Source organism: Panthera onca, chromosome A1, assembly GCF_046562875.1.
Source record: "Panthera onca isolate mPanOnc1 chromosome A1, mPanOnc1 haplotype 2, whole genome shotgun sequence".
NCBI lineage: Eukaryota > Metazoa > Chordata > Mammalia > Carnivora > Felidae > Panthera > Panthera onca.
The window spans coordinates 160,333,837-160,359,179 of NC_138339.1; the positions used below are offsets into that span (position 1 = coordinate 160,333,837).

The 25,343-nt window shown below is 50.1% G+C and overlaps 1 protein-coding gene across 15 annotated transcripts in view; it reads right to left on the reverse strand.

Moving 5' to 3' along the window:
• ARHGEF7 (Rho guanine nucleotide exchange factor 7) overlaps positions 1-25,343 on the reverse strand; it is a 135,046-nt gene that overhangs the window by 52,601 nt on the left and 57,102 nt on the right. For 7 of the 15 annotated variants that reach the window (XR_009611269.3, XM_060636675.3, XM_060636681.3 and 4 more), the window contains exons 3-5: positions 20,518-20,648; positions 11,461-11,662; positions 897-985 (exon numbers count right to left, since the gene is read on the reverse strand). Coding sequence is in view for 12 of the 15 variants with exons in the window: in XM_060636675.3 (XP_060492658.1) it covers positions 897-985; positions 11,461-11,662; positions 20,518-20,648 (422 nt within the window). In the remaining 3 variants the exon portion in view is untranslated. Of the gene's footprint in view, positions 1-896; positions 986-11,460; positions 11,663-20,517; positions 20,649-24,203; positions 24,289-25,343 lie in introns of all 15 variants that reach the window. The other 8 variants (XR_009611270.2, XM_060636673.3, XM_060636678.3 and 5 more) reach the window with 3 other exon arrangements.

Consider the following 25,343-nt stretch of genomic DNA (forward strand, 5'->3'; position numbering starts at 1 on the left):
TACAGGAGCACAGGAAGTGAAACACTCAGATGCTCAAAGCAGCACCGATCCGTAGTGGTTTCACTTCAAGGACACACAGGTGTCACGGACTCAAGTGGACACTGCTTCTCAGGAAGCATCCTGTGCAAGACCAGGAGCAGGGAAGAAACCCAAAATGCACACTTTCCACGGAATGGAAGACAGAGCCACACTCACAAAGTGTACTACGCTGGTTTATCACACCAATATATGCCAGCCATTTCGAAGGTGATCCAAATAATACCATTTCCTATTTCTGCAGTCCATGCAATGGTTTAGGGACCAGGAAAGAGTAGACTATACACTAGACCTAGCATCACGGGTCTTTTTTAAGCCCACATTATTGCTCACGTTAAGTTTCATAACGTCGTGTTCCATTCTGAAGCACTTGTCTTCACTGAGTGCGACGTATAGATGCTCTCCTGTAATTGCACACTACCCGATGCACGGATCCATCAATCCCGGAAGAGACTTTATGTCAAGAAACAAGTAAACTAGAAACAGTACTGATCTGAAGTACTTACAATCCACCCAAAGCACAAGTAAAACGCCACGTGGCGCCTATAAATCACATCGTGCGCTTTTTTACAATCTCGCTTTTGAGGACTTGAAACAGTAGGAGGGAATACTATGTTATGTGACAACAGAAGGGTATAAGTCTACTTAAGTAGTAAACAAAAACGTAAGATCGTGGAAGATTAGAAGAAAATACACCAGAACGTTAACGGTGGTTGTAACTGTGCAGCCCACAACAGATGATTTCTATCTCCTCCTTCATACTCCACACCATTTACCTACAGTCTACACTGCAGAGTTTTAGAGACATTCAAAAAAAAAAAAAATAAGTTATTCTTAAAATGGGTTTTGCAGGTACTCACCACGTTGTAATAGCTCTTGTTAATGGCAGTAGTATCAAATCCTTTGGGAGGGCTCTTCAACGTTCCTGATTTAGGAGACACAGGCTTTTCTGAAATGAAAACGTAACGCAATTTTACTGACCAGTACTGGAGACCACACACACCAGCCCCCACAGCCCAGAGCTACTGGTCCAGGGACCTCCCGTGAGAGCACCAGCCAACAAGGGTAGCTGCCAGAGGCCCGCGCCTCCCTCGTGCTCATGCCCTGAGGTCAGGGAGCCGGCGTCCCCCCCAGCCCGTACGTGGCTCACCCCGTACTCCCCGCTCGGGCTCGGTGTCTGACAGGCCATGCTCCCTGACTGTCAGCAGAAGAAAGAGCACGAGCATGAGCTATGCTAACAGATCACAAGTGCAGTCAAGATAAAATACCAGCCGATGCAGGCAGATACGTAACGATGTTAAAACACCAAGACGCAGAGTCTGGGCTACACGTCCAATTCAGAGCACTCACAACGCAGGTCTCTCCAAACAAGTAGGATCTGGCTCAGCGTGATAAGCCAAGGAGGAGGAAATCCATCCCGAGCAGGGGCAGAAAACAAGAAAAACCCACGGAGCCTTAAGAACCTCCACCCCAGAAACCATAGTGCGAGCAATTGTGATTACTCGAGGGTTCAAGTATCTGTACGCTGCCCAGCGTTCATTCAACACCTGTTCAGGAGATTCGCCAGCAAAAAAGGGATCAAGGAAGCATATGCCGACTGCCAGTGTGGCCCTCAGGGTGGGTGGGCGTGTCAGTCACTGGCTACCGGGGCTGGAGAGCAAACTGGGGTGGTTGGGGTGGGGGTGGGGGGAAGGGCAAGGGCATTCGAGGAGCAGGTCACACACCTGCCTCACCTGAGTCAGTCAACGCTCTGTCCCTCTGGTGTGCTGTGCTCAGCACCCTTCCACCCATCTGCCCCAAGTCTCTGCTAGCTCCCTCAACAGTGCCCTCAATCCCAAACACTGCCAAAGTCTCGGGTCCCCACTTCCAACTGGCTGCTCAGTATTGCCGTTATCTGCCTTGCAACAGAAACCCAGAAACGCCTGAAATCACATGCACTAACTGTAGGCCTTCACCTTCCTATGGAATGAATGGTCTGTCTAAACCATCCTTCAATGCCTCACTTGCTTTTCCAAAAGGTTGACAATAAAGCGCAAAACAGGTGTTGTTCCTAGTTGAAAGAACTCTCTGCTCACAGGATGAAAACAGAACTCCATGAGAAATGAACCACTTCTGAGCCCTTAAGAAATATCAATGTGTTCTGGCTAACACACATTCCTTCCCAGTCTCGCACCTACAGGTAGGAATTTAACTGTAGAAGAAAAAATTGACATGCTTTTACCTTAAGAAAAACGATGCCTTTCACCTTTGGAACCCATCATTTAGGGGACAAATACAGATAAAAATAAAGGTGAGCACTGAAGCCTGAAAGACGGTCGCCGGACCACAAACACCAACGTGTGTGCTATTACCTTGGACTGGATTTATTTTAAGTTGTTTCTTATTTCTGAGAGAGAGAATATGTGGGGGAGGGGCAGAGAGTGAATCCCAAGCAGGCTCCACGTTGTCAGCGCAGAGCATGACACAGGGTTCAAACCCATGATCTGTGAGATCGTGACCTGAGCTGAAGTCAGCCGTTTAACCAACTGAGCCACCCAGGTGCCCCTGATTTATTTTTTATTTTTTATTTGAGAGAGAGAGCAAGCGCACAAGCAAATGCACATGCGTGCATGAGCTGGGGAGGGCAGAGGAAGAGAGAGAAGGCTCCACGCTCAGCACAGAGCCCGACCCAGAACTCCAACCCACGACCCTGGAATCATGACCTGAGCCAGAATCAAGAGTCAGACACACAACCGACTGAGCCCCCAGGTGCCCCAGCTTTAAATTTTAAAAGCAAATAATCTGTCAAGTGCCTCATTTAAGACACACCTCCCAACGGCACAGATAACATTCAACTAACTTACTGGGAGAACCAGGAGAAAAGGCTTTTTCACAAGAAGTAGCGCCAGGCTACGGCACCGTGTAAAAACAGAGGGCAGGCAGAAGACAGCCACCCAGTGCAGGCGGAGCCCAAACACGCGGTCTCCTCTCCCGTGGAAAAGGGAGTCCACAACTCTGCCGACGGCTACAGGGGAATCACTGCCACGGGAGGGCCGGGAACATCTCCCCAAACCCCGTGGGCCCTTCCCGACAGAGGGCTCCAAGGTAAGAAACCCCGGCACCGAGCGGTCAGAGAGGAGCCGTGTCTGCCTGTGGTGCCACCAACCGCAAGGTACCTCCGTGGCAGGAGGCCCCGAGGGAGGGAGACCGCTGCCCTCCCACAGCTAAGGCGGCGGGGTGAGGCCAGGGCTCCGCAGCTCCCCCGCCGATAGCCACAGCAGGGCCCGCTCCGCACTCGTCCCGGGGCCCCGGCCCTCAGTCACACGGGGAGGGGACGCTCGGTCAACATGCCGGGCAGGAGGGGCCCAGGATACCAGGTTTGCCTCAGGAACCTCTGTGCAGCCCCGGGAGCCCTCCAGCACCTACTCCCCACCCGCCCCCTCCCCCTAAAATAACACCACCACCACCCCACCCACACAACTTAGACCATAATATACCAGAAGGGAAGTAATGGCCAATTTTAACAAAAGTTGCGCCCAGGAAACGTTAGAAAACACTCAGCCTTCCCAGTATCTTAAGAAAAATAAACCATTTTTGGCCCATCCGATAGCTAAAGATTGATACAATTCACTGGGACTGCGAGGAAACCATGAGAACATAATTTAGTGCTGTCCTACCAGGCGCCGGAAGATACAGATCTTCCCTTTCTTCCAATAAACTAAGAATGCCAAAAACAAGAGAATTTAACCATGAATATGCTAAATGAATAAAGGAGGAGGGCACTGCAGAGACCAGACACAGCCCTGAGTGACAAACAGGAGGAGCTCTTGGGGACCCTTCGGGCAGGCTGACAACGAGAAGCCTATCCTGCTCGCCAACCCAGACAAACAGCGTCTCGCAAGGACGCGGGCTGGGAGAGACAGCCCAGGAGAAATCCAAACCCTGAGCCCGCCCCTGCGGAGGCATATGGTCCAAACCCACTCCAGCCCCCAAAGGGCCCCAGGGTGTTTGCCCAGGGCAAGAAAATCTCTGGGAGCCCCCGAGGAAACAAATGTCCCTCCTCTCTGTAGGAATGTTTCCACAGCCCAGGGCACAGAGGTACCCCCAACCAAACCCCCAAAGACACAACTATAACAAAGTTACAGCTCACAAAGAACTGAACCCAGTATAAACAGATACAACATACAAAGAAAATGGAACACCCAAGATGTTGAAACAAGGGGAAAATTTAGGAGACCATGGAGTAAGTATATTTAAAACGCCTGGAAAGAGGGGCACCTGAGCGGCTCAGTCGGTTAAGCGTCTGACTCTTGATTCTGGCTCAGGTCATAATCCCACGGTTCATGAGTTCGAGCCCTATACTGGGGTCTGTGCTGAGACCTGACAGTGCGGAGCCTGCTCGGAATTCTCTTTCCCTCTCTCTATCCTGCTCGCCCCCTCTCTACTTAAGTATTAAAAAAGAAAAGAAAAGAAAACCCCACCTGGAAAGAAAAGAGCCATAATGAATAAACAATGCACCACAAAAATTAAAAACACCTGAAAAAGAACGAAACCATTTCTGGAAATGAAAACTCTGGTCACCATCACAAGTAAGAGGAGACAGTGAACTCAAAGATCTGAGGAGTGGACTCCAAATGAATGAAATCCAGCGAAACAAAAAATACAAAAACCAGATTAAAAGCCAAAGAAGGCAAAACAAGACAGCTAATAGGATTTTCAGGACAAAGCAAAAGGAACGAGCAACATTACTGGAAAAGACACTTTCCAGAAAAGACATCTTGCGCCCTGGGCTAGAGCACCACACTACATCCCCCACAAAATCAGAACCATCCTGCACAGAGGGAATGGCGCCTCTAGGCAGCACGGAAGGTGGGGGCCCTTGAGGAAGCCCACACAGGAGACACCCCCCTTATCCGTGAGGTCTATGTTCCCAGAACCCGGGAAATGCCCCAAACCGAGCATACCAAACCCTACGTGCACACCTGTGATGAAGTTTAATCTGCAAGTTAGGCACAGAAAGAGATTAACCAGAACCCAACAATATGCTCCAATAAAAGGTACGTGAACGTGCTCTCTCAACGTACCTTGTCCTGTACTCTCCCACTCGTGAGGTCTTGAGGGGATCAAATGTCCACCGAGGAAGGGAGCTACGTGGCACGGTGTCAGGCTGCTGACCTCCCGATGCACGCCGCTGCTCCTGGACCTCGGCTGACCCGGGGTAAAGGCCCGCGAAAAGCAGGTCCGTGAATGTGCCTGTGCCCACAGCCCTCACCCCTGGCCTGACTTGACTATCACAGGCTCTTCCCTGCTGCCTACTTTGGGAGAAGGCAAGCTTGGGGAAGACGAAACATGAATAACTGGTTCAAAGGCTCCACATCCCCTACTGCCCCTGGCTTCGAGGGGTGTCAGTGACCCAACAGAGCCTGCTGCCAGCCCCAAGAACCACTAGTTCCAACTTTCTCCTACTGTCCTCTGGACAACAGCTGTCACCTCGCTCACGAGCCCCACGCCGGTCATGTCACCAGCTTCCTAGCAGCCACAGTGCCCTCGACCCTTTCCGTGGTCGTGGGGATGTTGTGCTAGCGACACATGCTCAGGAGCCCCTGCGTGGGGACCGTACTGGCCCTGCTCTGCAACTTGATTACCCAAACTCGCCAACACGAAAGCCGAGAGGGTCACTGTCTCTGCTCATACCGAGCTTGGACAGTGAACACTCAGATCCCTCCTTTCCTCTTCCGGAAGCCTTACACGGTGGATCCCAAACATGGGCATCTTAGCCCCTGACACTTCAGTGCCCGTCAGACTGGGACTGATGACAATCCAAACATCAGGCCACGATCACACCTGACAAAGATAGGAATTCCTCGTTATCACCTAGCACCCAGTCTGTATTTACATCTCCCTGGACTCAAACCTGTCACAACATGACTTTGTGAGGCTGGCGTATCTGACGCAGGAACCAAGTGAGACCCACACAGTGTGTGCGCGGTCACGCCTCTCAGGCTTTTATTTAGTGCCAGCGGGGAGCCTAGCAGACCTTCACCTTCTCAACTGTCTACCACATTTTCTATTTCGGGAACCTCAGGTAAGCTTCATGATTTCTGGAAAGACACCTTGGTTTTGGTTTTTCACTCCCCACCCCCCCCTCCGGTCCCCACAACAGAGTTCACTCAAGTATTTGCTGAATGGATGCTGCCTGTGGTTTCGGAACCAAGGGCAATCATAACAATCCTGATGATGTACATGGAAAACACAGCTGACTGGAGGCAGGATGGAAGGGTGGAGAAAGGTCAAGGCAGGTCCTCGTGTTACAAAGCGGGGCCCCAAGGGATAACCGCGGCATGCACACCAGGTCCATGGTGAGGCATTACCCACGAAGGGAAGCAACAGAACAAAACGTAAAGCCCAAGCTGAGGAGGAAGCGAGGGGACCAGGAAAACCAGGAGCCCCGGGGGAGGGTGTCTGTGGGACCCACGTCCATGCAGAGCAGCCCCGCAGACGGGCAGGGGCGGTCAGGCAGCTGCAGGGCAGATGTGGAGGCCGGGGGTGCTCTTGTCATCCCAGCTGTGTCCTCACAGGCTCCCACCACCTACCAGGGTCTCATCCCTGATACCGGGGGATATCACCCCTGACCCCTGACTGCTGTCAGTCAGCTGACCTAGGGGATAGGTCCTTCAAACAGGATGTTGAAGCACAGTCCCCAGAGAGTGGAACATCCCCTAGAGCGCCCACCAGCACAGCTGTTCGGGAAGAGCACGCGGTGTTCATCTGGAGGAACACTCACCCCCACGTCCCAGAAGAATCCCAAAGCATCTCACCCCAGAGCCCTCCACCCGTCTTTCTGGGTTCCCCCCCACCACCGCCGCCCCTACAGGCCTGAGGTGCAATCTTACATTTGAGGCTCTTTCCGCCTATTATCAAGTGTGCATCTGGAAGAAACCGTACAGACAGGCCTACCCTCTAATGCAGCCTTATCCTGGGTGCTTTCAGAAACCTCCCATCACACGTGCATGCGCACATACTTTTCCAGCAATACGGAAATCAGTTGCTACCTCTGTCCCTTTCCCTACATGGGTTATATACGTAAAACTTCTTCCTTCCATAGCCGATCGATCATCGCACCTAAAACCCAGGTCGCTTTTTGATGCCAGATGTAAACATGGCCCCCTCCACCCCAGCGGCACATGGGTTCTAAATGCACAGTCTGGTGTGAGGCCTACCACCCACAGAGCGTCCATGCTGACTTAACGGTAGCAGCGACCAGCAGCCCTCTCCCCACCCCACCCCCAACCACTGGCCTCATCGCCTCTTTCCTGAGGTCTCCCTTCAATTGAAGAAATTCTCCAGAGAGTGTGGCCTGAAACATGCACGTGTGTATACAACACAGAAATCCGTAAGTTTTAAGTTTGATTTTGAGAGCACATGCTCGAGCAGGAGAGGGGCACAGAGAAAGGGAGGCATAATCTCAAGCAAGCTCCACATGGTCAGTGCACAGCCCGACATGGGGCTTGAACCTATGACCCTTAGGATCACGACCTGAGCTGAAGAGTCAGATGCTAACCGACTGACCACCCAGGTGCCCCAGAAATCCATGGTTTTGCACATCAGAACAATGTGCATGGCAACTAAATGCGGAGCAACGAGGGTGTCTGCTGTGAGGTAGCAGAGATTCAGGGAGGACAGGGCACATGCGGCAAGCAGTGGAAATCCCTTAAGCGTATTCTTGGAGGACACCAGCCTGCAAAGAGGACTATCCGAAACAAGAAAGCACACACAGGTCAAGGCACACACACACACACAACAGCGAAGCCTGACAGCCACACTGCCATCTGTAGCTGCCAGAGGGCAAATGATCATGGCTACCGACACCTGCAAGAAGTGTGAGATCAAGTGGACATTCTTGAGAACTTACCTGGAAAAAAGCAGCCCAAAAGGGGTCAACTCAGGGAGGGTGGTTTTGTTTATTCAACAAATACATTCGTAAATCAAAAACTTTAACAAAGAGAAACTCACAATTTAGAGGAAGTCAGTGTTTGTTTCACAAGTAAACGATCCTGACATGATCACCAGTTAGGATCGGGCACACTCTGTTTACAGAAAATGAAGAATTACACTGTAAATGACAATGCTTATCTTAAATACACCCTTCTAGAAGGGAATCCTATTCCAACATCGGAGTCACAGAAATTACTCAGAAGTTACAATACTAACATGTTACTGTGACCGTGGACTTCCATTCTTCACTGCTGTAAGATGATACTGTAAAAATACGATCTCACATCTTTCGGTCTCAAATGCCCACATCAAAAATCAGACAGGAACAGGTTTCCTTAGAATATGCACAGATAATCTGTGAACACAGGATGGGAAGTTATTTCCAAAAGGTTATCCCCTTGGCCCCACTGTCAGCTAAAGAGGAAAGTGGCATGACAGACCACCAATCTGAGCAAGTCTGTTATCATTTGCACTTTACAGATAAACTGAAAGATGTGAAAATTCCCAGTTTCTTGGTCTCCATTCAGTACAAAAACTATGGATCCCATGGGACCCAATGCAGTTACAAGCATGTTTAAAGGGGTCTCTCTCACGCCCGTGCAGACAGAAACATGGGGTAAGACACAAAACTTGGCAGACAGTGATGCAGTTGCCCTGACACAAGTCCACACCGACAGACATGGAAGTTTTTTTGGTTTTTTTTTTTTTTTAAGGATTTCTAATAATCTATACACCCAACATGAGACTCAAACTCACAACCCCAAGATCAAGAGTCGCACACTCTGCTGACAGAGCCGGCCGGGTGCCCCTTACACATACTGCTGCTGTTGTTGTTAAGCAAACTCCACCACCAGGAATGGCCGGTTCTTCTTAGAGCTGCATCTGTCTACACCCAGCACCTCTCTGGCTGCACACTCCACTCTGAAAGTGGGGCCCCACAGCAAGACATTCATGCCGCACTGCCAGACTCTCTAAGGGGGGCAGCACACCATGGAACCACCTACCGCCAAGAGCAGTCCTGAGCCTGCTCAGATCCTTTTAGAAGCGACTCCCCAAAGTCACCTGAAGAGGACCCTGAGACCCACAAAGTATCCTTTCAGTGCAATTTTCAAAGGGTAAAACTTTGAAAACTCCCTGAGGAGAAACGTGCACTCTTACTATTACAACTCAAAGTCAGACCAAACTTCCCATTTGAATGTGTCATTCGTAGCAGAACCCGGGACCTGGAGTCAGCAGACGTGGGCCCAGTCAGGCTCCACGCCAATGGCAGGTCCCAGGCACTAGCACTCGGTGCCCCCTCACCCCTCGTCCTCCCAGAGAGGGCCAGGGCAGCACTCTCAGCCCAGGACACCAGGGGACCATAGGACTGGCCAGGCTCTTAGCCCAGACTCGACCTGTCCCAGCCTCATGCTCACAGGCCAGTGCTGGGGCCAACCAGTGACTACTGGCAAGTCCGATGAGCCATACGCTAAGCTCCATTTCCCAGCAGCTGAGTCCAAGATTGAGACCACACTTCCGTCCCCATCAGCCGGACACCGGTGCGGTGAGGACAGCTGGCATTAGAAGGAGGATTCATACTTGCGCCCCGAATATCCCGATGTCTCCTGGGGCTGTGTGAGGACTGAATGAAGCACTTCAGACAGTAACCAGAACACAAGCAGCCAGAACACAAGCAGCCCAGGCACTTACTGTCAACTTTACCGTATGAGAAAAATACAAACAGCGAGGTACCATTTCACACCCAACAGTTATCATGGGGGAAAAAAAAAGTGGTGCCAAGGACGTGGACACACTGGAACCCTGGCATACTGCTGGTGGAAAGCACGACAGGGCAGCTGCCACGCAGGCGGCATGGCAGTTCCCCACACGCTGACCACCATCGCCCTGTGAGCCAGCAATTCCACCCCTAGGTATAGGCCCAAGAGGATGCACAGGACTCAGATCTCACCCAGGACCACAGAAACCTTATTCCCAACAGCAGAAGGTGAAAAACAACCAAAATGTCCAGCAACAGATGAATGGATGAGCAAACTGTGGTTCTGAAACAGAAAACAGATACGGCCAGGGGTCTGCGCCTGGTCTGGGCCACAGGAAATGACAAAGGTCCTGGGAGCTCTGTATCAGGAACCGTGACCAGAGAACAAGTACTGGAACAGAACAGAAGATGTTCCCAGCACTCTGATCCCTTAGGAAGTTACGAGGGTTTCAGAAGCTCTACGTGAGGTCACTGGATTGCTCAGTACAGAAAACTCACACATCTGGTGACAGAAGGGCTGGGAGAGCAGCGCTCAATGACAAGCTCCACAAAACACAAGGATTTTATACACGGCTGACCCTCCAACAACAGAGTTTGAGCTGCACGAGTCCACTTTTACATGGATATTCATCAATACACTGCAGTACTGTAAATGTGCTGGCTCTCTCATTTTCTTTTTCTTTTTTTTTTTTTTTTCTTGAGACAGAGACAGAGCATGAGCAGGGCAGGGGCAGAGAGAGAGAGGGAGACACAGGATCCGAAGCAGGCTCCAGGCTCCAAGCTGTCAGCACAGAGCCTGATGCGGGGCTCGAACTCAGACTGTGAGATCATGAACTGAGCTGAAGTCGGATGCTTAACCGACTGAGCCACCCAGGTGCCCCGGCTCTCTCATTTTCTTAGCAATGCCTTAACTTTATCGTAAGAGTGTGGTACATGGGGAGCCTGGGTGGTTCAGTCGGTTAAGCAGCCGACTCTTGATTTTGGCTCAGGTCATGATCTCATGGTTCATGAGTTTGAGCCCTGCCATCAGGCTCTGCGCTGACAGTGAGGAACCTGCTTGAGATTCTTTCTCTCTCCCTCTCTGCCCCTCTCCGGCTCTTTCACTCCCTCAAAATAAAAAATAACATAAAATAATTATCACAAATACAGAAAAAGACAAATAATACATCATCAGCAAAAGCACCCAGAGTGATACAAATTAACAGCCTGAGGCACCTGGGTGGCTCACTTGGTTAAGCATCCGACTTCAGCCCAGGTCATGATCTCACGGTTTGTGAAGTCAAGCCCCACATCGGGCTCTGTGCTGACAGCTTGGAGCCTGGAGCCTGCTTCCGATTCTGTGTCTCCCTCTGTCTCTGCTCTCCCCAGCTCACTTGCTCTCTCTCAAAAACAAACATTAAAATAATTTCTTTTTTATTAACAGCCTGTATGATAGAGCAAACTCCCAAGTCCTAATTTTAAACTGTTACCATAACCGACTGAAATGCTACTTTTAACTACGGATCCTTCATGCCGGCACCCCAAGGCAGGGGTAAAGTAAAAATCACTCTCCTTGAAGAACAACTAGAGAAGAAGGAGAACCCTCAGCCCAAGGCCATCTACACAAGCTTAGCCAGGGAGGGAGAAGCCCTCGAGTGAGTGCAGTCACCTGTCCTGGAGGACAAGCGGCATCCCTCTGCCCGCACGCCACTTACCACTGGGCTTGACCTCCCGCACGTAGTTGCTGGGAAACCAGCCGGTCCTGCCATTGTGCGTGCCCTCCCACCAGCCGCCCTCCTCGACCCGCGTGACGTGGATGATGTCGCCTTTCGTAAAGGAGAGCTCGTCTTCATTGGTCTGCTGGAAGTTAAACTTCGCTCTCACCACCAGTTGGCTGTTGCTATTATCGGTCATGTCCTAAAAAGGGAAGAGGGAGAGAAAAATTTCATGTGGTCTGCCTCATTACAAAGTGAGATGTTTTACTAGTATAAGCAGAGTGCAGCTGCCCCATTCCAACAGCAGAGCACTTTTTAAGGTAGACAAGCAGGTTTCCGACCTCCCTGCAGTGCCCTGACCACCACCACCTCGTTCCAGTCCCAGAGGAAACCCTCTTAGTGGTTTTAAAGGTCTTTTTCTGGCCACAGTTACACTTACATAAACATGACATACTTTCATGTACACTTACATCAAATTATACAGTACATCCTTCAATACAATGTACAAAAAGTTAACACACTGCGGTGATTTCTAGAATTATTTTAATCTCAACTGTGTAACTTAGCTGTATGGCTGCGCCAGTAATTCTCTGTTACTAGATTTAAGGTTATTTCTAATATTTTTCTACTGCAAGACAAGGCTGCATTAAAACCATATGCACATCTTTGAACACACCTGTAAATAAACGTATACCTTAAATTCAGGTCAGAAAACATGCGACATATTTTAAATTTTAGTACCTATTCCTAACTGCCCTCCAGAAAGTTTCTCCTCACACTAAACTACATTCCCACCAACAGTAATTCAGGGCTATTTCTTTACACGCTCACCAGCACTGAATATCACCAAGCATTTTTATTTTTGCCAAACTGCTGGGAAGAAATGGTACCTCCTTTCAGTTTGAATTTTTCTCAGAGATTAAGCCTGTGTGCCCACTCTGAAAGGTGGGAAGAGGAGGCAGCCCGGCTAGTTTCTTTCTATTTCCATCTATCCCAGACTAGGTGCTGGAGAGGCTTGTAACCGGGAACCACCAACAGAAGCAAACTAAACACATCCCCAAGAAAAGCCTGATCTCCCGGTGAAAGGAGAAGAGGGGCAGAGGACAGGCCCACCCACCGACAGGGGGCGTGCCCTCAGTCTGCACCTGGGCGTCCACGGGGATGGGGAAGAGACATGTCCCATGTCCCACCGAGCACCCGCTTGCACTGGTGACATCAGCAAAGATCAGGCCGGGAGTCCCTGCTCCACCCTTACCAGGTAGCAGCATGTGGCCCCATCTACCCACCAGCGTCTCAAAGAACTAGGCTCAAAAAGGAAAAAGAACTTACAAAATTTACTCAAAATAACAGTGAAAAAAGAGCCCCAGGAACATGTGGAAAATGACGGACCTGAGACTGGCGTCACCGGTGTCGTGGAGGAGAAAGCAGTGCTGAAAGGCAGTATGAGGAATGCGGCTGAAAATGTCCCCAACCTGAAGACAAAGCCACAGAGCCAGGAAGCCGCATGGACCCCACAGGGAAGGAGCCTAGAGAAACCCGGCTCAAGTCACATGGTAAAGACACTTCGGAAAACAAAAGAGAATTTTCACATTGGAATAAAAATACAGCTGTAGTTACGCGAGCTCTCCAGCACTTCCCGGCCCATGCGCCCTCTCTCTGAGAAGCTCCTATAAGATGCACTCCTCCTCAACAGGGGGGTCGGTCAAAAAAAAGCAGAAGAGGGGGAGATGGGCTTGGGTCAAAGGGAGGGTGGGGTGACACAGGAGGACAGCTCAGGCAGCATCTGGCAGGAGCCTGGCTACAACCAGGAGACTCAAGTGGCCACAAGACGTCAGGGCAGTTCCCTGGGAAGAAGTGAGAAATCCTAATGGGTCTGAACGTACAAGAGATTCTTAGAAACCGGCAAAAGATGAGGGCTGCAGTCTGCAAAGGGCGCACAGAAAACTCCAACAGGCAATGATTATTTACTCCAGAAAACACCACGCTTTCAGGAAAGGAAGCACAGTGATCACACACACCCTGGCCATCCTGTGGGTCTGGGACATGGTGAGGGGACACTGACCGGACCCAACAGAAGCCATGGGGGCACTTGGCCAGGAGGAAGGTATGGGCCAGGATGCAGAGCGAGACCCCGACCCCGCTCCATGACAGGAAATCCACACTGACCACACTGCAGGCTTAAATCCAGCTTCACAGAGGCGTTCACGGAGACAATACAGGCAAACCCCCGGGGGCCCGATGAGCAAGCGGGACCTCCTGCACCAAGTCCGGAAGGACCCGAGTCTAACCAGCTGCGCACGTCACCAAACCAGAAGACAGACAAAGTGCAGTGGTGATAGAGCTTCAAGAGGAGCAGACAGTTCTTAGAATGTTTATTCTTTATTTAAATGTGTATTTTACATTAACTTATAAAAAGTTAATTTAAGTACATGCGTTAAGTGTCTTATCTAACCAATTTAACACTTCATACATACTGAATGTTTAATGCTTAGAATATCCTAAGTATTAACATGAAAAAAAGCTCCCTTCAGCACTGGGCAAACTGAATGAAAGCTCTGGCTGACATGCTGCTTGCTTGGCGCACTTGAATGGCGAGGGACAGCTTAAAGGTCACCAGCCCCGCGGAGGCTCCCTGCCCCCCACTCCCCAGCGATGGCACAGGTCACAGCCCTGGTTAAGGAAACCGGATCAGGCTGCCACATGGCATCAGCTCATCTCTGCAAACCATGGTCACCCTGCATCAGCTGTCCACCACGATCTTCACCCCCTCTCCTTCCTGAGACCCACCCTGGGCAAGCTGGCTTTGTGTACAACCCGCACAGAGCCAATCCCAGGGATCCGTTAACATGTAACCAAGAGCAGGGGCAGAGCGGGCCCCAAGGAGGTCGAAGTACCCCCTAGGAGCGACCCTCCAGCCAGCCCAGCTGTGTGAGCTCAGCCACCAGTGCACAGGCCCTCTCCAGGCACAACACCAACCTGAACGTTACAAATTAAGGCGACTACACTCTCCCCCCACGTCACCAATTCTCTGCACTCAGGCACAGGTCAGGTGAACACCACTGCCACGTCTTCCGCACAGAAATAGCCACTCCACAAGGACAGGGATGTCCCAGGACAGGTAGGAAGAAAGACACAGAGGACAGGCAGCCAGCCTAGATCTCTAGAAGTTTAGATCTACCTAAACTTCTGATGCCACAAGTGTCCAAGGATTCAGCACCTACTATACCAAAGATGTAAGCTTAAGATGTTGTTCTAAGGAGTGTTACGACCACAAGATGCCAGAGACAGGGTGCGAGAGGGTGCCCCAGACAGGATGCCGCAATGGCTCCACACCATCGTCCAGCCTCAGATCCCAACACTCAACAGCGGCGTTCAAGTCACTGCCGCTGATGTCGGCAAACTGGAGAGCAGGTATTTAACCGCTCTCCTCTTTGGGATTTCTCTCCTTCCCCTATTTAAAGGCTCTCCTGCAACTGAAACTCATCAGCTACCTGGGTTCAACCTGACACCCCACAATAGTCCACAACACAACAGGCTGAGCCAAGAGCAGCCAGTCACGGAACGAGTGCACGCTGTGCAATTCCGTTTATGTCCAACACAAAACAGGCGAAGTTCATCTTTACAGTCAGAAATCAGGACAGCAGATGCCTTTTGGGAAAAGCAGACACAACAAAGGTGACACCGGTCAGGTTCTGTTTCTCGATCTTACACAGGAATGTCTGACTTGTAGAAATTCATCTAGCTGTTTTCTGGATGTAGGTTTCAGGTCACTAAGTCAGTGATGGGTGGACACTGTGGGGCCCACTTACTGTACCTCGTCTGGGAGCAGTAACCTGTACCCACCACACTTGCCCCTCACAGCTGCCCTCTGAGGCCTACAAAGGCCCACCTGTCAATATCATGCACACCCAGAAATGCATCAAGTGTTTTACCCCACGTTCTGAAGTCACCCTAACAACCCAAAACCATGATGTCCTGGAATACTACCTTCACACAAGCCCCATCCTCCCCGTTCCCTGGACGGGGTAATCTCATTCACAGAAGAAAAGCTGGTCAAGGAAACACCCAACTTCTCTTCCAATAGCTAGTATTTCCCTGTCTTGCAAGCTTAGGTAAATACTGTAACTTCTCTACACTTGCTTGCTCATAATGTATTTCATCAAATAGAACATGCCAGAAATTAGACAATACCTTTTATATACTCCAAATGCTGTCGATTATGACATACCATCAACTTTAGGACACATGCTACTTTTGAACCTGTGAGAAGGTTTCAAAAAAAGGTCTCAGAATTGCTGAAATGCGGTACAGTGAAGCGGCAGAGGTGGTGGAGACGTGACCAGCGTGGAATGCGTGGACACACGGAGGTGCAGGTCTGAGAAACAGTCCTGGGAGCGCAGGGACCAGGGCTGGCCCAGTCCCAGGTGGCAGTGGGGACCACAGGCACAGGCAGTGCTTGAGGGGCTCAAGGCAGGACTCCCACAAATGAAGGGTGGTGGCAGCAAGCACCTGACCTCACCACTCCCCGCCAACAGGGAGGGAAACTTGGGAACCCAAGGTCATACTTCTCAGGAGTCAATGGATGAAGACCCTGGCCACAGAGGGACAAGAGGAGTCCCAAGAGCAGTCAGTACAGTTTATTCACCAGTGAAGGGTGAAGTCAGCCCCAGACCAGAGTAAAAACAAGCCCCAAGTCGACACCCTGAGCACCCCTCCCCTCCAAGGAGCCGTAGTCACTCGGTCCGGGGGAGGGCACAGCATGAGCACAGGAAGAGCTCAGTTTAGCAGAGGGTGTGGGCGGGGGTAAGGGGATCACCCCCAGAAATGAACAATGAGGAAGTGACAGGGAAGAAAGGAAGTTAGAACTTCCATGTCAGTGCAGACCGAACACCAGAACTGCTCAATCTGGCCTCCATCACAAGCAAGAAACCCATCCTGGAGTCAAGGGGTTCAGTGACACAGAAGCGATCGTGCTGACAGCAAGCACTGAGGTGGTGGTCAGGCAACGCGTGCTTAACAGAGGTGCGAGTGAACACGTGTGACCAGGGGCTTTCAGAGAGCACCCTGAGAACACCCGTCCTCACCCTGGGAACGGCAGCACCTCACACGATTTCAGGCTATCGTTTGCTTTAACAAAGACCACAAAATTTACATCCAAGCAATCACCTACTGTTTTAGCTTAACTTTTTATTATGGAGAATTTCAAACACGAAGTAGAAGACAATGGGTAGGTGGAGGTTCACCTATCACCTACTTTTCTCCCTCTCCCCATATTATATTGCCCCTACCCCACCACCCCTCTGGCCACCATCAGTTTATTCTCTATGGGTCTGTTTTCACTTTTCGTTTATTCATTTTCTTTTCGCAGATTCCACATACAAGCGGAATAACGTCGTATTCCACATTCCACCATCCACATTACTGCCAATGGCAGGATTTTATTCTTGATGGCCGAGTAGACTGCGTGTGTGTGTGTGTATACACACACGTTTCTCTCACACACACATCTTTATTAACCTGTCTGTGGACACGAGTTGCTTCTGTATCTTGGCTGTTGTAAATAATGCACCTCTGAATTTATTGTAGCATTTATCTTTTTAAATTAGTGTTGGTTTTCTTTGGGCAGATACCCAACAGAATTGCTGGATCATATAGTATTTCTACATACCATTTGAAGAACCTTGATATGGTTTTCCACAGTGGCCGCACCAGTTTCCATTCCCACAACTGTGCCAACGTCTCGTTTTCCTCCACGTCCTCGCCAACACTTGTCATTTGTCTTCTTGACCCCAGCTATTCTGACAGAGGTGAGGTATTCTCTCTGGTTCTGCTTTGCATTTCTGTGACAGTCGGTGAGGAGCACCTTTTCATGGGTCTCTTGGCCATCTGCAGGTCTTTGGAAAAAGGTGTATTCAGGTCCTCTGCCCATTTTTTAATTGGGTTTTTTGGTGTTGATTTGTGTAAGTTCTTACTAGATTTTGGATAATAACCCCTTCTCGGAGAGGTCGTTTACAAGTATCTTCCCTCACTCAGCAGGCTGTCTTCCCCATTTGTTAATGGCTTCCTTGACTGTGACAAAGCTTTTTATTTTGGTGTAGCCCTAATAGTAATTTTTGTCTTACTTGCCTTAGGAGACATACCTAGAAAAATGTTTCTATAGCTGATGTGAAAGACATCACTACCTTTGTTTTCTTCTACGAGTTTATGGTTTCAAGTCTCACGTTTAGGTCTTTAATTCATTTTTTTTGTTTATTTTTGTGTATGCTGAAAGAAACCAAGTGGTCCAGTTTCACACTTTTGCAAGTTGCTGTCCAGTTTTCCCGCCACCATTTGCTGGAAAGATGGTCTTTCCCCATTGTATTTCCTTGCCCCCTCTGTCGGAGCCAGACATGTAGTTGTGGGTTTCTTTCTGGGTTCTCCATTTTGTTCCACTATCTACAGGTCTATTCTTGTGCCCTTACCATACACTTTTGATTGTTGTGGCTTTGTAGTGCACCTTGAAAACTGGGATTGTGATACCTCCAGGTTTGTTCTTTCTCAAGATTACCTTGGTTATTTGAAGTGTGTGTGGTCCCATACAAATTTCAGTATTATTTGTTCTGGTTCTGTGACAAGCACTCTCTTATTTTCACAGGGATTGCATCAAATCTGCAGACTGCTTTGGGTAGTGTGGACATTTTACCAGTATGGACTCCTCCAATCCATGAGCATGTTTCCATTTGTTTGTGTCATCTTCAGTTTCTTGCACTGTTTTATAGTGGAGTACAGGTCTTTCACTTCCTTCATTAAATTGATTGCTTTTTTATTCGTTTTGGTACAACTGTAAATGAAATTAACAATTTCTCTTTCTGCTGCCTATCACACAGCTTTAAATAAACATTTGTGCCATTCTTGGGGCACGTGCGTGGCTCAGTCGGTTAAGCGTCCAGCTTTGGCTCAGGTCACGATCTCGTGGTCTGTGAGTTAGAGCCCCGTGTCGGGCTCTGTGCTGACAACTCAGAGCCTGGAGCCTGCTTTGGATCCTGTGTCTCCCTCTCTCTCTCTCTCTCTCTGCCCCTTCCCTGGCTTGTGCTCTCTCTCAAAAATAAACTTTAAAAAAAAATTTTGCCATTCTTGTTTCATTGTAATTTTTAATCCAAGAATTTTCCCTCAAAGTACTATCAGTAACTCCTGCAGAAAAACCGAAGGGCACAGGAAGTCATTGTCGCACAGCAAAAGGGCAGCAGCCAGCAGGGTCTTCCAAACATAGCGGGTGGCAGAGGGCTTTTTATTTCTGCCATTACTTAAAATTTCCCAAGCTCATTATACATTAATCCTATGCTTACTGTGATCTTAGTAACATGCACCCTTCAACACTACACTTACCCACATTTTACTTAAAATTCTCCATCTGCAATCTAGCCTTCACTTCTCAAAAACCAGTAGTTACAAGTTGGCCCTGGTAAACGGGTGAGGCAACATATTTCTCTACCCAGAGTTTGCAGACTTCTTACATTTTCCCCTACGAGTTTTATAAAAGCTAATTTTAAAACTTTTCCAGGGGCACCTGAGGGGCGCAGTGGGTTAAGCGTCTGACTGCATACTGATTTCAGCTCAGGTCACAATCTCACAATTTGTGGGATAGAGCCCCATGTCGGGCTCTGTGCTGACAGTGTGGAGCCCGTTTGGGATCCTCTCTTCCCTCTCTCTCTGCCCCTCCCCTGCATGTATATGCTCTCACTCTCTCTCACAAATTTTTAAGAAATATAAATATCATCCAAGTGGTTTGGTATTTTTTCCTCAATGTGGATTAAAAACATTCCCAACAGAGCTCTGCAAAATTCACCTAGTATTAAGCCCTTGCTTCATGGGGCCACTGCGGGGGACAGGGGGCCGGGGACAGGAGCGGGGGGCGGGAATGTCATCTGCAAGAGTCCGGGAACAGCTCCTAGAACAGGGCAGACACAGCAGTGGCACCAAGTGCATCGTACATAAGGTCAGAAACAGTAACGAGGCTTCTCTAAGGAAAAGCAGGTAAACAGCAAGGAGTTAGCTTGTGTTCAAAAAGTTCAGGAACATGTAAAACTCTCATTTCCCTTTTGCAGCTTCCTTTTTAACCCTCCTTGAAATTCAAATTCCCTCCACAAAATGCAACTCTAACCGATTTATTTAAGCTAACCGTTAGCTTAACAATACTCCTCTCTGTGTCGAAGCAGGTAGGACATCGGTGATCCCCAAACACCCACGAGTCAGGCTCTCCTTCGGCTCATGCTGCAAGACCACTTGTCTCGAAAACAAGTTTATTAAAACAGGACGTGAAAGCAAAGTCCCACAACTAGCTAATCTAAGTGCCATCACCCGCTAGCTCACAAGAGGGCTCGGAGCGTTTCCAGAATGACACCTGGGGCGGCCTCCCTGCACACGGCCCCCATTCCACACCATACCACATCTCTCTCCAGCCTCGCATGGTCAGCTTCACGGCTGCACCCCACGTGCTCTGCTCATGGCCCGGATCCTAACAACTTCCCCGTGGATTTTTCCTCACTTCCCAGCACAGTCATGCACCCCCTTCCTTACCCACTTCACCAGCACCCATGACCAGGGAGCCCCTCCTTCACAAGTCACACCCTGACCCAGGAAGGCACGCTAAGCCACACTTCCGGAAGGAGAAAGACCACCTTTCGATTCTTTAGCTGTTAGCCATTTCATCACACGTCTAAGCACTTTTATATTTATTCCCATACTTCCGTACATGTGCACAAAGCAGAAAAAAATACCATCTTACAAGGGACCAGGGAAACACTTTAAAGCACACACATCTCTCTAGATTAACAGATTTAGGAGTCTTAAAATATAACCCCCAAAATACACAAGTCTCTCAAAAGCGGTCACGTGTAAACATCTGGAGAACCCGGTGATGAGCACATACCACACCCCAATGAAGGAACAGCGGGAACAGAGCCAAAGCGCCCGCTGGCTGTGCAGCGCCCTGTTCAGAGGCACGAGCACGTTTCTGGATACACCTGCACAGGCTCCTCTCCCCCAACATATTCCAAAAACCAGCTCTCTCCAACTTACCAAACTTCGATACTGGCCCTGGAACAATTTTGAAGTCCGACTGTGCGAAGGCTGGGCTCCCAGGGAGTCAAAAGACTTTATCCGATGAGATGAGGGCCGGGCACACACGGAGTCACTTCCCAGGCCGATGTCTGAAAAGGTCGTGCACAGAGAAGAGCGAGCTGAGACGCTGGACACCACGCACTCTCGTAGCACACCAGACTCTAAACTGGGGCAGCCCCCGGGGGACGCACGGCCAAAGCAACAAAGCGGGCCATTTATGCAGAGCAGTCCGTCTGCTACCCAGACAAGGTGCGCGCGCTCCAGGAAGTAACTCGAGAGAACTACTCATCCGTCCCTCTCCAGTACAATCTTCACATTTCTTAAAGGTTTTGTAACTGGTTTTAATACTTTCCCTTCCCATGGAAAAAACAAGCCTCTCAAAGTAAGTCAGAGCACCAGCCAGGACTCAACCCCAACACATCACCCCCGCCCACCCACTCCTCCAGGATTAAGCCTCAAAAAGGGCCATAAGCAGCAGGAATCTTCTTGCAACAAAAGACTCCGACTTTAAACCGAGAGAAAAATCCCCTGACAGCTTTTAGCTAGAAACCTGTCTGAGCAGGACGTCCTCAAAATGAAGACAGCCACGCCTTCCTTCCAAGTCACAGGAAGGATGGATGGAAACAGGTACTAAGGGGCCTAGCACTCTCCCCGAGTCTCTTCAGGAGCAGAGACTTAGGCCAACCAACAAGTAAATGTTAGCAACCCGCTTCTTAGAAGTCAGTTGACCAAAAAACAAGGCCATGAAGAGGTTTTCTAAGGAAATCGCCAGAGCAAGATCCACACAGCTAGCATTCTCTCAAAGGCACTACATACGCAGGGAGCCATCTATAAAAATATCCTTAAACGTGATCTCCAGTTCCTATTTTTCTGAAGGATCTGTTGGGGTTGGCTTACACAGGGTCTTACAAAATTTTCTGTCAACTGCAGGTCTGAAGTTATCACAGGAAGGCCCTGATTTCCAGCTGCTGTTGAGGTACACGGGCTGCGGCTCCAGGCTCCAGTTTTCCGAGAGCCGAGCAGGGCTGCGCGCACGGACAGCGGCCGCTTCCCTGGGCTTCCGCCTGGCTCCATGGACACTGGTGTCTGGAAACCCAGTCCTACAACAGCCTCGACAGCCCAGTCCTGAATCCCTACCAGGGCACCTCCAAAGGCCCCTACAATTCTCAGGTCCTGCTTCAGGCTGTGCATAATTGTCAGTGTTTTCTACTACGGGTGGGCACAGGCCTTGGGAATCTCAAGAACAAAACCAGCTCCTCAAGGGCATTTCATGGAGATTCCATGAATCTCCATGAACCCAGCGGCTGCACACTTGTCCTCCTCACCCCCGCCCCGCTGTCGCCGGACTCCACCTTTCAAGGGAACATTTAGTGCAATGAAGGAGTCCCACGACATCCCTTACACTTCCTGTCAGCTGTCTTTCTTCTGTCCAGTTAAAAGGCAAGTATTTATCAATACATCTGGAGACAAGGGTCTTCAAGTGGCAGAAGTGAAAATAGTAACAGACTTTTCTCATTCATTTAAAAGTGAATCTAAAAGGGAGTTAAAAAGACAGGGTCACTTCCAGCACACGGGCCTCAGGAACAAAATTTAAAATCAAGTAGCCCAATATAAGAGCGAAAATTCCTTCCAGCTGAGAGACCATGTCAATGCTGAAGAGCCCCACTGATTCCCTAACTTCCAAGCATGTTTCCAGAAAGGACATCTTACTCCATGTCCAATGCTGTCAGGGCACAGGAGCACCACTGCTGCACAAGGAGGAGGGGGAAGCGACAGTAACAAGCCCGGGAGCGATGGGACCCAGGCCACGTTCTATTACAAGGAGCACACGCCCAAGGGCACGGATCACAGCCGGCCCCATCGCCTCCCCTCTCGTCCTCCCCAACTTGGCACCTGTCCCTCAACTGCAGCGAGACCCAGCATGCAGGAGCAAAGCCAAAGTGGCCCTCTTGTCCCCTACCAGCCACCAGAGAAGGATGCCCTGGGAGCAGCAGGGTCACAGTAAAAAAACGACATGTACTTGTCACATCTGCCATTCTTGTCCCGCCTGCCATGGAGCCCTCCATCAGCCCTCAGACGCTCCCGTGAAACTCTGAGGCACAGATGGTTATTAGAAGCAGCTGGCACACAGGCCCCACATGGTAAAGAAACACAACCATGCCCCTCTGCACCAGTTTCTTCTTCCGTTAAATTCCGGGGATCTGATCTACAGGTTTCCATCATTGTATTACCCCCACCGCTACATAATCTTTCTAATCGGCTTGTTCGCCGTCAAGCTAGCATTTTTACAATGTGGGACTAGAGAAGGCAGCTTCACTGCCTAATAACCTTCACAAAATGCCACGAAGTTCTGTTTGCAGAACATCACGTGGGAGGATAATACTAACTACATTTATCTTTGTACCTCCGCCCCCCCCCCCACCTTCTCCATCCTGGTCGCTCTCCCTCCTCCTAGAGTCAGAACCTCAACAACAATCCCACACTTGATCACAGAAGGTCCTATCTTATCAATGGAGCGAATTCCCCAGATAATCCATCTCAACAGCCCTAGGAGGTTTTCAACTTCAAACCGCACAGATAGGCTGGGAAAACGCAGCCACATCAAAAGCCCTGCCTGGGGCTGGGTGGGCAGAGGCAGGTGCTCTGGGTAGTGCCTCCCGCGCCCCTCCCCCATCCCCCACCTCCGTGCAGACAGCCATCCCAGCAAGTAAGTTCTAGGAGGGGGCTACCTGACCCTGAGCAGAGAGCACCGCCGAGCTGGGACTACAGCTTGCGATGCTTTGCCTCTGCTCCTCCCCACACCCCCTCTGAAGGGCCAGGAAAACAGGGACAAGAACCCCTCAGAAAACCACTTGAGGTTCTTATCAAAAGACCCCAAGGTCAACATTCCCCCGTAAACCTGAAACTAAAACTGCGTAGAGGGAAATGGAAAAATAAAAATGACTTTAAGACAGAAGCGCCACTAAGTCCTTTTAGATCCACACAGCTCTCCAAAGACAGAGCTTCTTGGTGCTCAGGGACAGGCAGTGCCTCCCTCCAAGAAATGTGCACAGAAGCTCTCCTGTCCTCCCTGTACCTGGGAGCCCAGAAGAGCAGCACAGGGTGTCCTCAGCTCCACTCACCCCTTCACTGAAGGAGGGCCCGGGCTCCCAACACGGCAGAACCCATACCCTGGGCACCGTCACAGCCCGCAGAAAGCCTGGCCGTGGCAGGGGGTTACTTTAGGGCTACCTCGCTGGCTGCCTCCTTGTCATGGTCACACCTCTCAAACTGGCACTACACCTGCTCCCTAAATGTAAGCTTTCATCAAAAGAAATAAAAACCCAGAGAAAGGTGCTTCTAGCTCCAAGACAGCCTGGGAGTCCACCCACACAAAACACCTTTCTCCTCTGCTAAGGTGGCAGGCAGCAAGCTTTCTGCCCACAGAAAGGAAAACACCTGCTATCCACCAGAGGCCCGAACAGCAAGACTCTGATCTAAGAAGAAAATATCACAGCAAAAATTAAAGCCAAAAATGTAACAGGATAGGTTTGTTGTTTTTTTTTTTTAATTCTATAATGCTCATGTCTGCCTTGCCAACCAAAACGCACATGTTTTTGCCCTTTGGTCTTCCCACCCCCTCAAGTTCAATAAAAAGTTCTTACCTGCTGTTACTTTGTTTAGAGTCACTAAGGAACTGAGGACCTTGTTAAAATTCTGCCCCTGATACAAATCATTTGCATCAAATGTCTGAAAGGAAAAATTAAACAAGTTAGTAGGGTCTCCTCTGTCGGGTACAGGACAAACGAAGTTCTCACAGCAACGGGAGGACCACAGCAGGATTCGCTGAGCAAGTCCTTAAGAGGCAGCCCAGCCTGCAGGAGCAGACCGGTGGCCTCAGCTTCCAGCAGAGGGCAGGGGCCAGTCAGAGCTCCCAGTGCAGGCACACTCCGATGTGGGGCAGGAGACCAACGTCCTCACTGCCAACTCCCCACCTGGCCCAACCCCCTCGGCAACAGGGGGTGGAGCCCCGTGAGCTACTGGGCTTGCTTCTAGATCCTGTCCCAGCCCCAAGTCCACTCCACAGCCAAGCACAGCAAGAGAAACACAGCTGACAGCAGGAGGAAGGGAAGACAGAAGTGGATTCCGGAAGAGGGACAGACCAGTAGCTCCGGGGACACCTCCGCTCTCCAGGCACCGCACTGAGGCCTGACCGGGATGGGCTAGTCTACACCTCCTCCAACCTCAGCCACCTACAGACCCAGCACACAGGAGAGTCCATCCCGGCACGCAGGTGCACGTACGTGTACACACACACACACACACACACACACACACACACACACACACAGAAGCTGAGAGAACACGTCAGCTTGCCTAGATACCTTACAGCTGGTCTGCAAGTGTGCGCACAGGCACACACACAGATCTCACTCCCAAATACTGCCTGGAGGACACACATGGCTTTTGATCATCAGGTAACCACCACAAAAGATTGTAACAGTAAAATCACCTACAACTGTGCCAGAAAAATTATGAAAATATTTCTTTCAGGATGTCGATAACAAAGGTGTATTTAGAGACCCAAACGTAAACTGTGTTAACAGCCTTAAGTTTCTCGCACCAGGGCAAAAATGAACAGACCAGCCACTCCAGGAAGGAGGGTCAGGAGGAGGAGGGCCCGGCCACCTCTCCCCTCCTCCCTCCCCTCCTCCACTTCACATCCTGCCAGGAACCCTCTTCTTCCTGCCTCCCAGCCCCCACCCCCTAAGTCCTCACAGGACTCCTGGCCACACTTCTACACC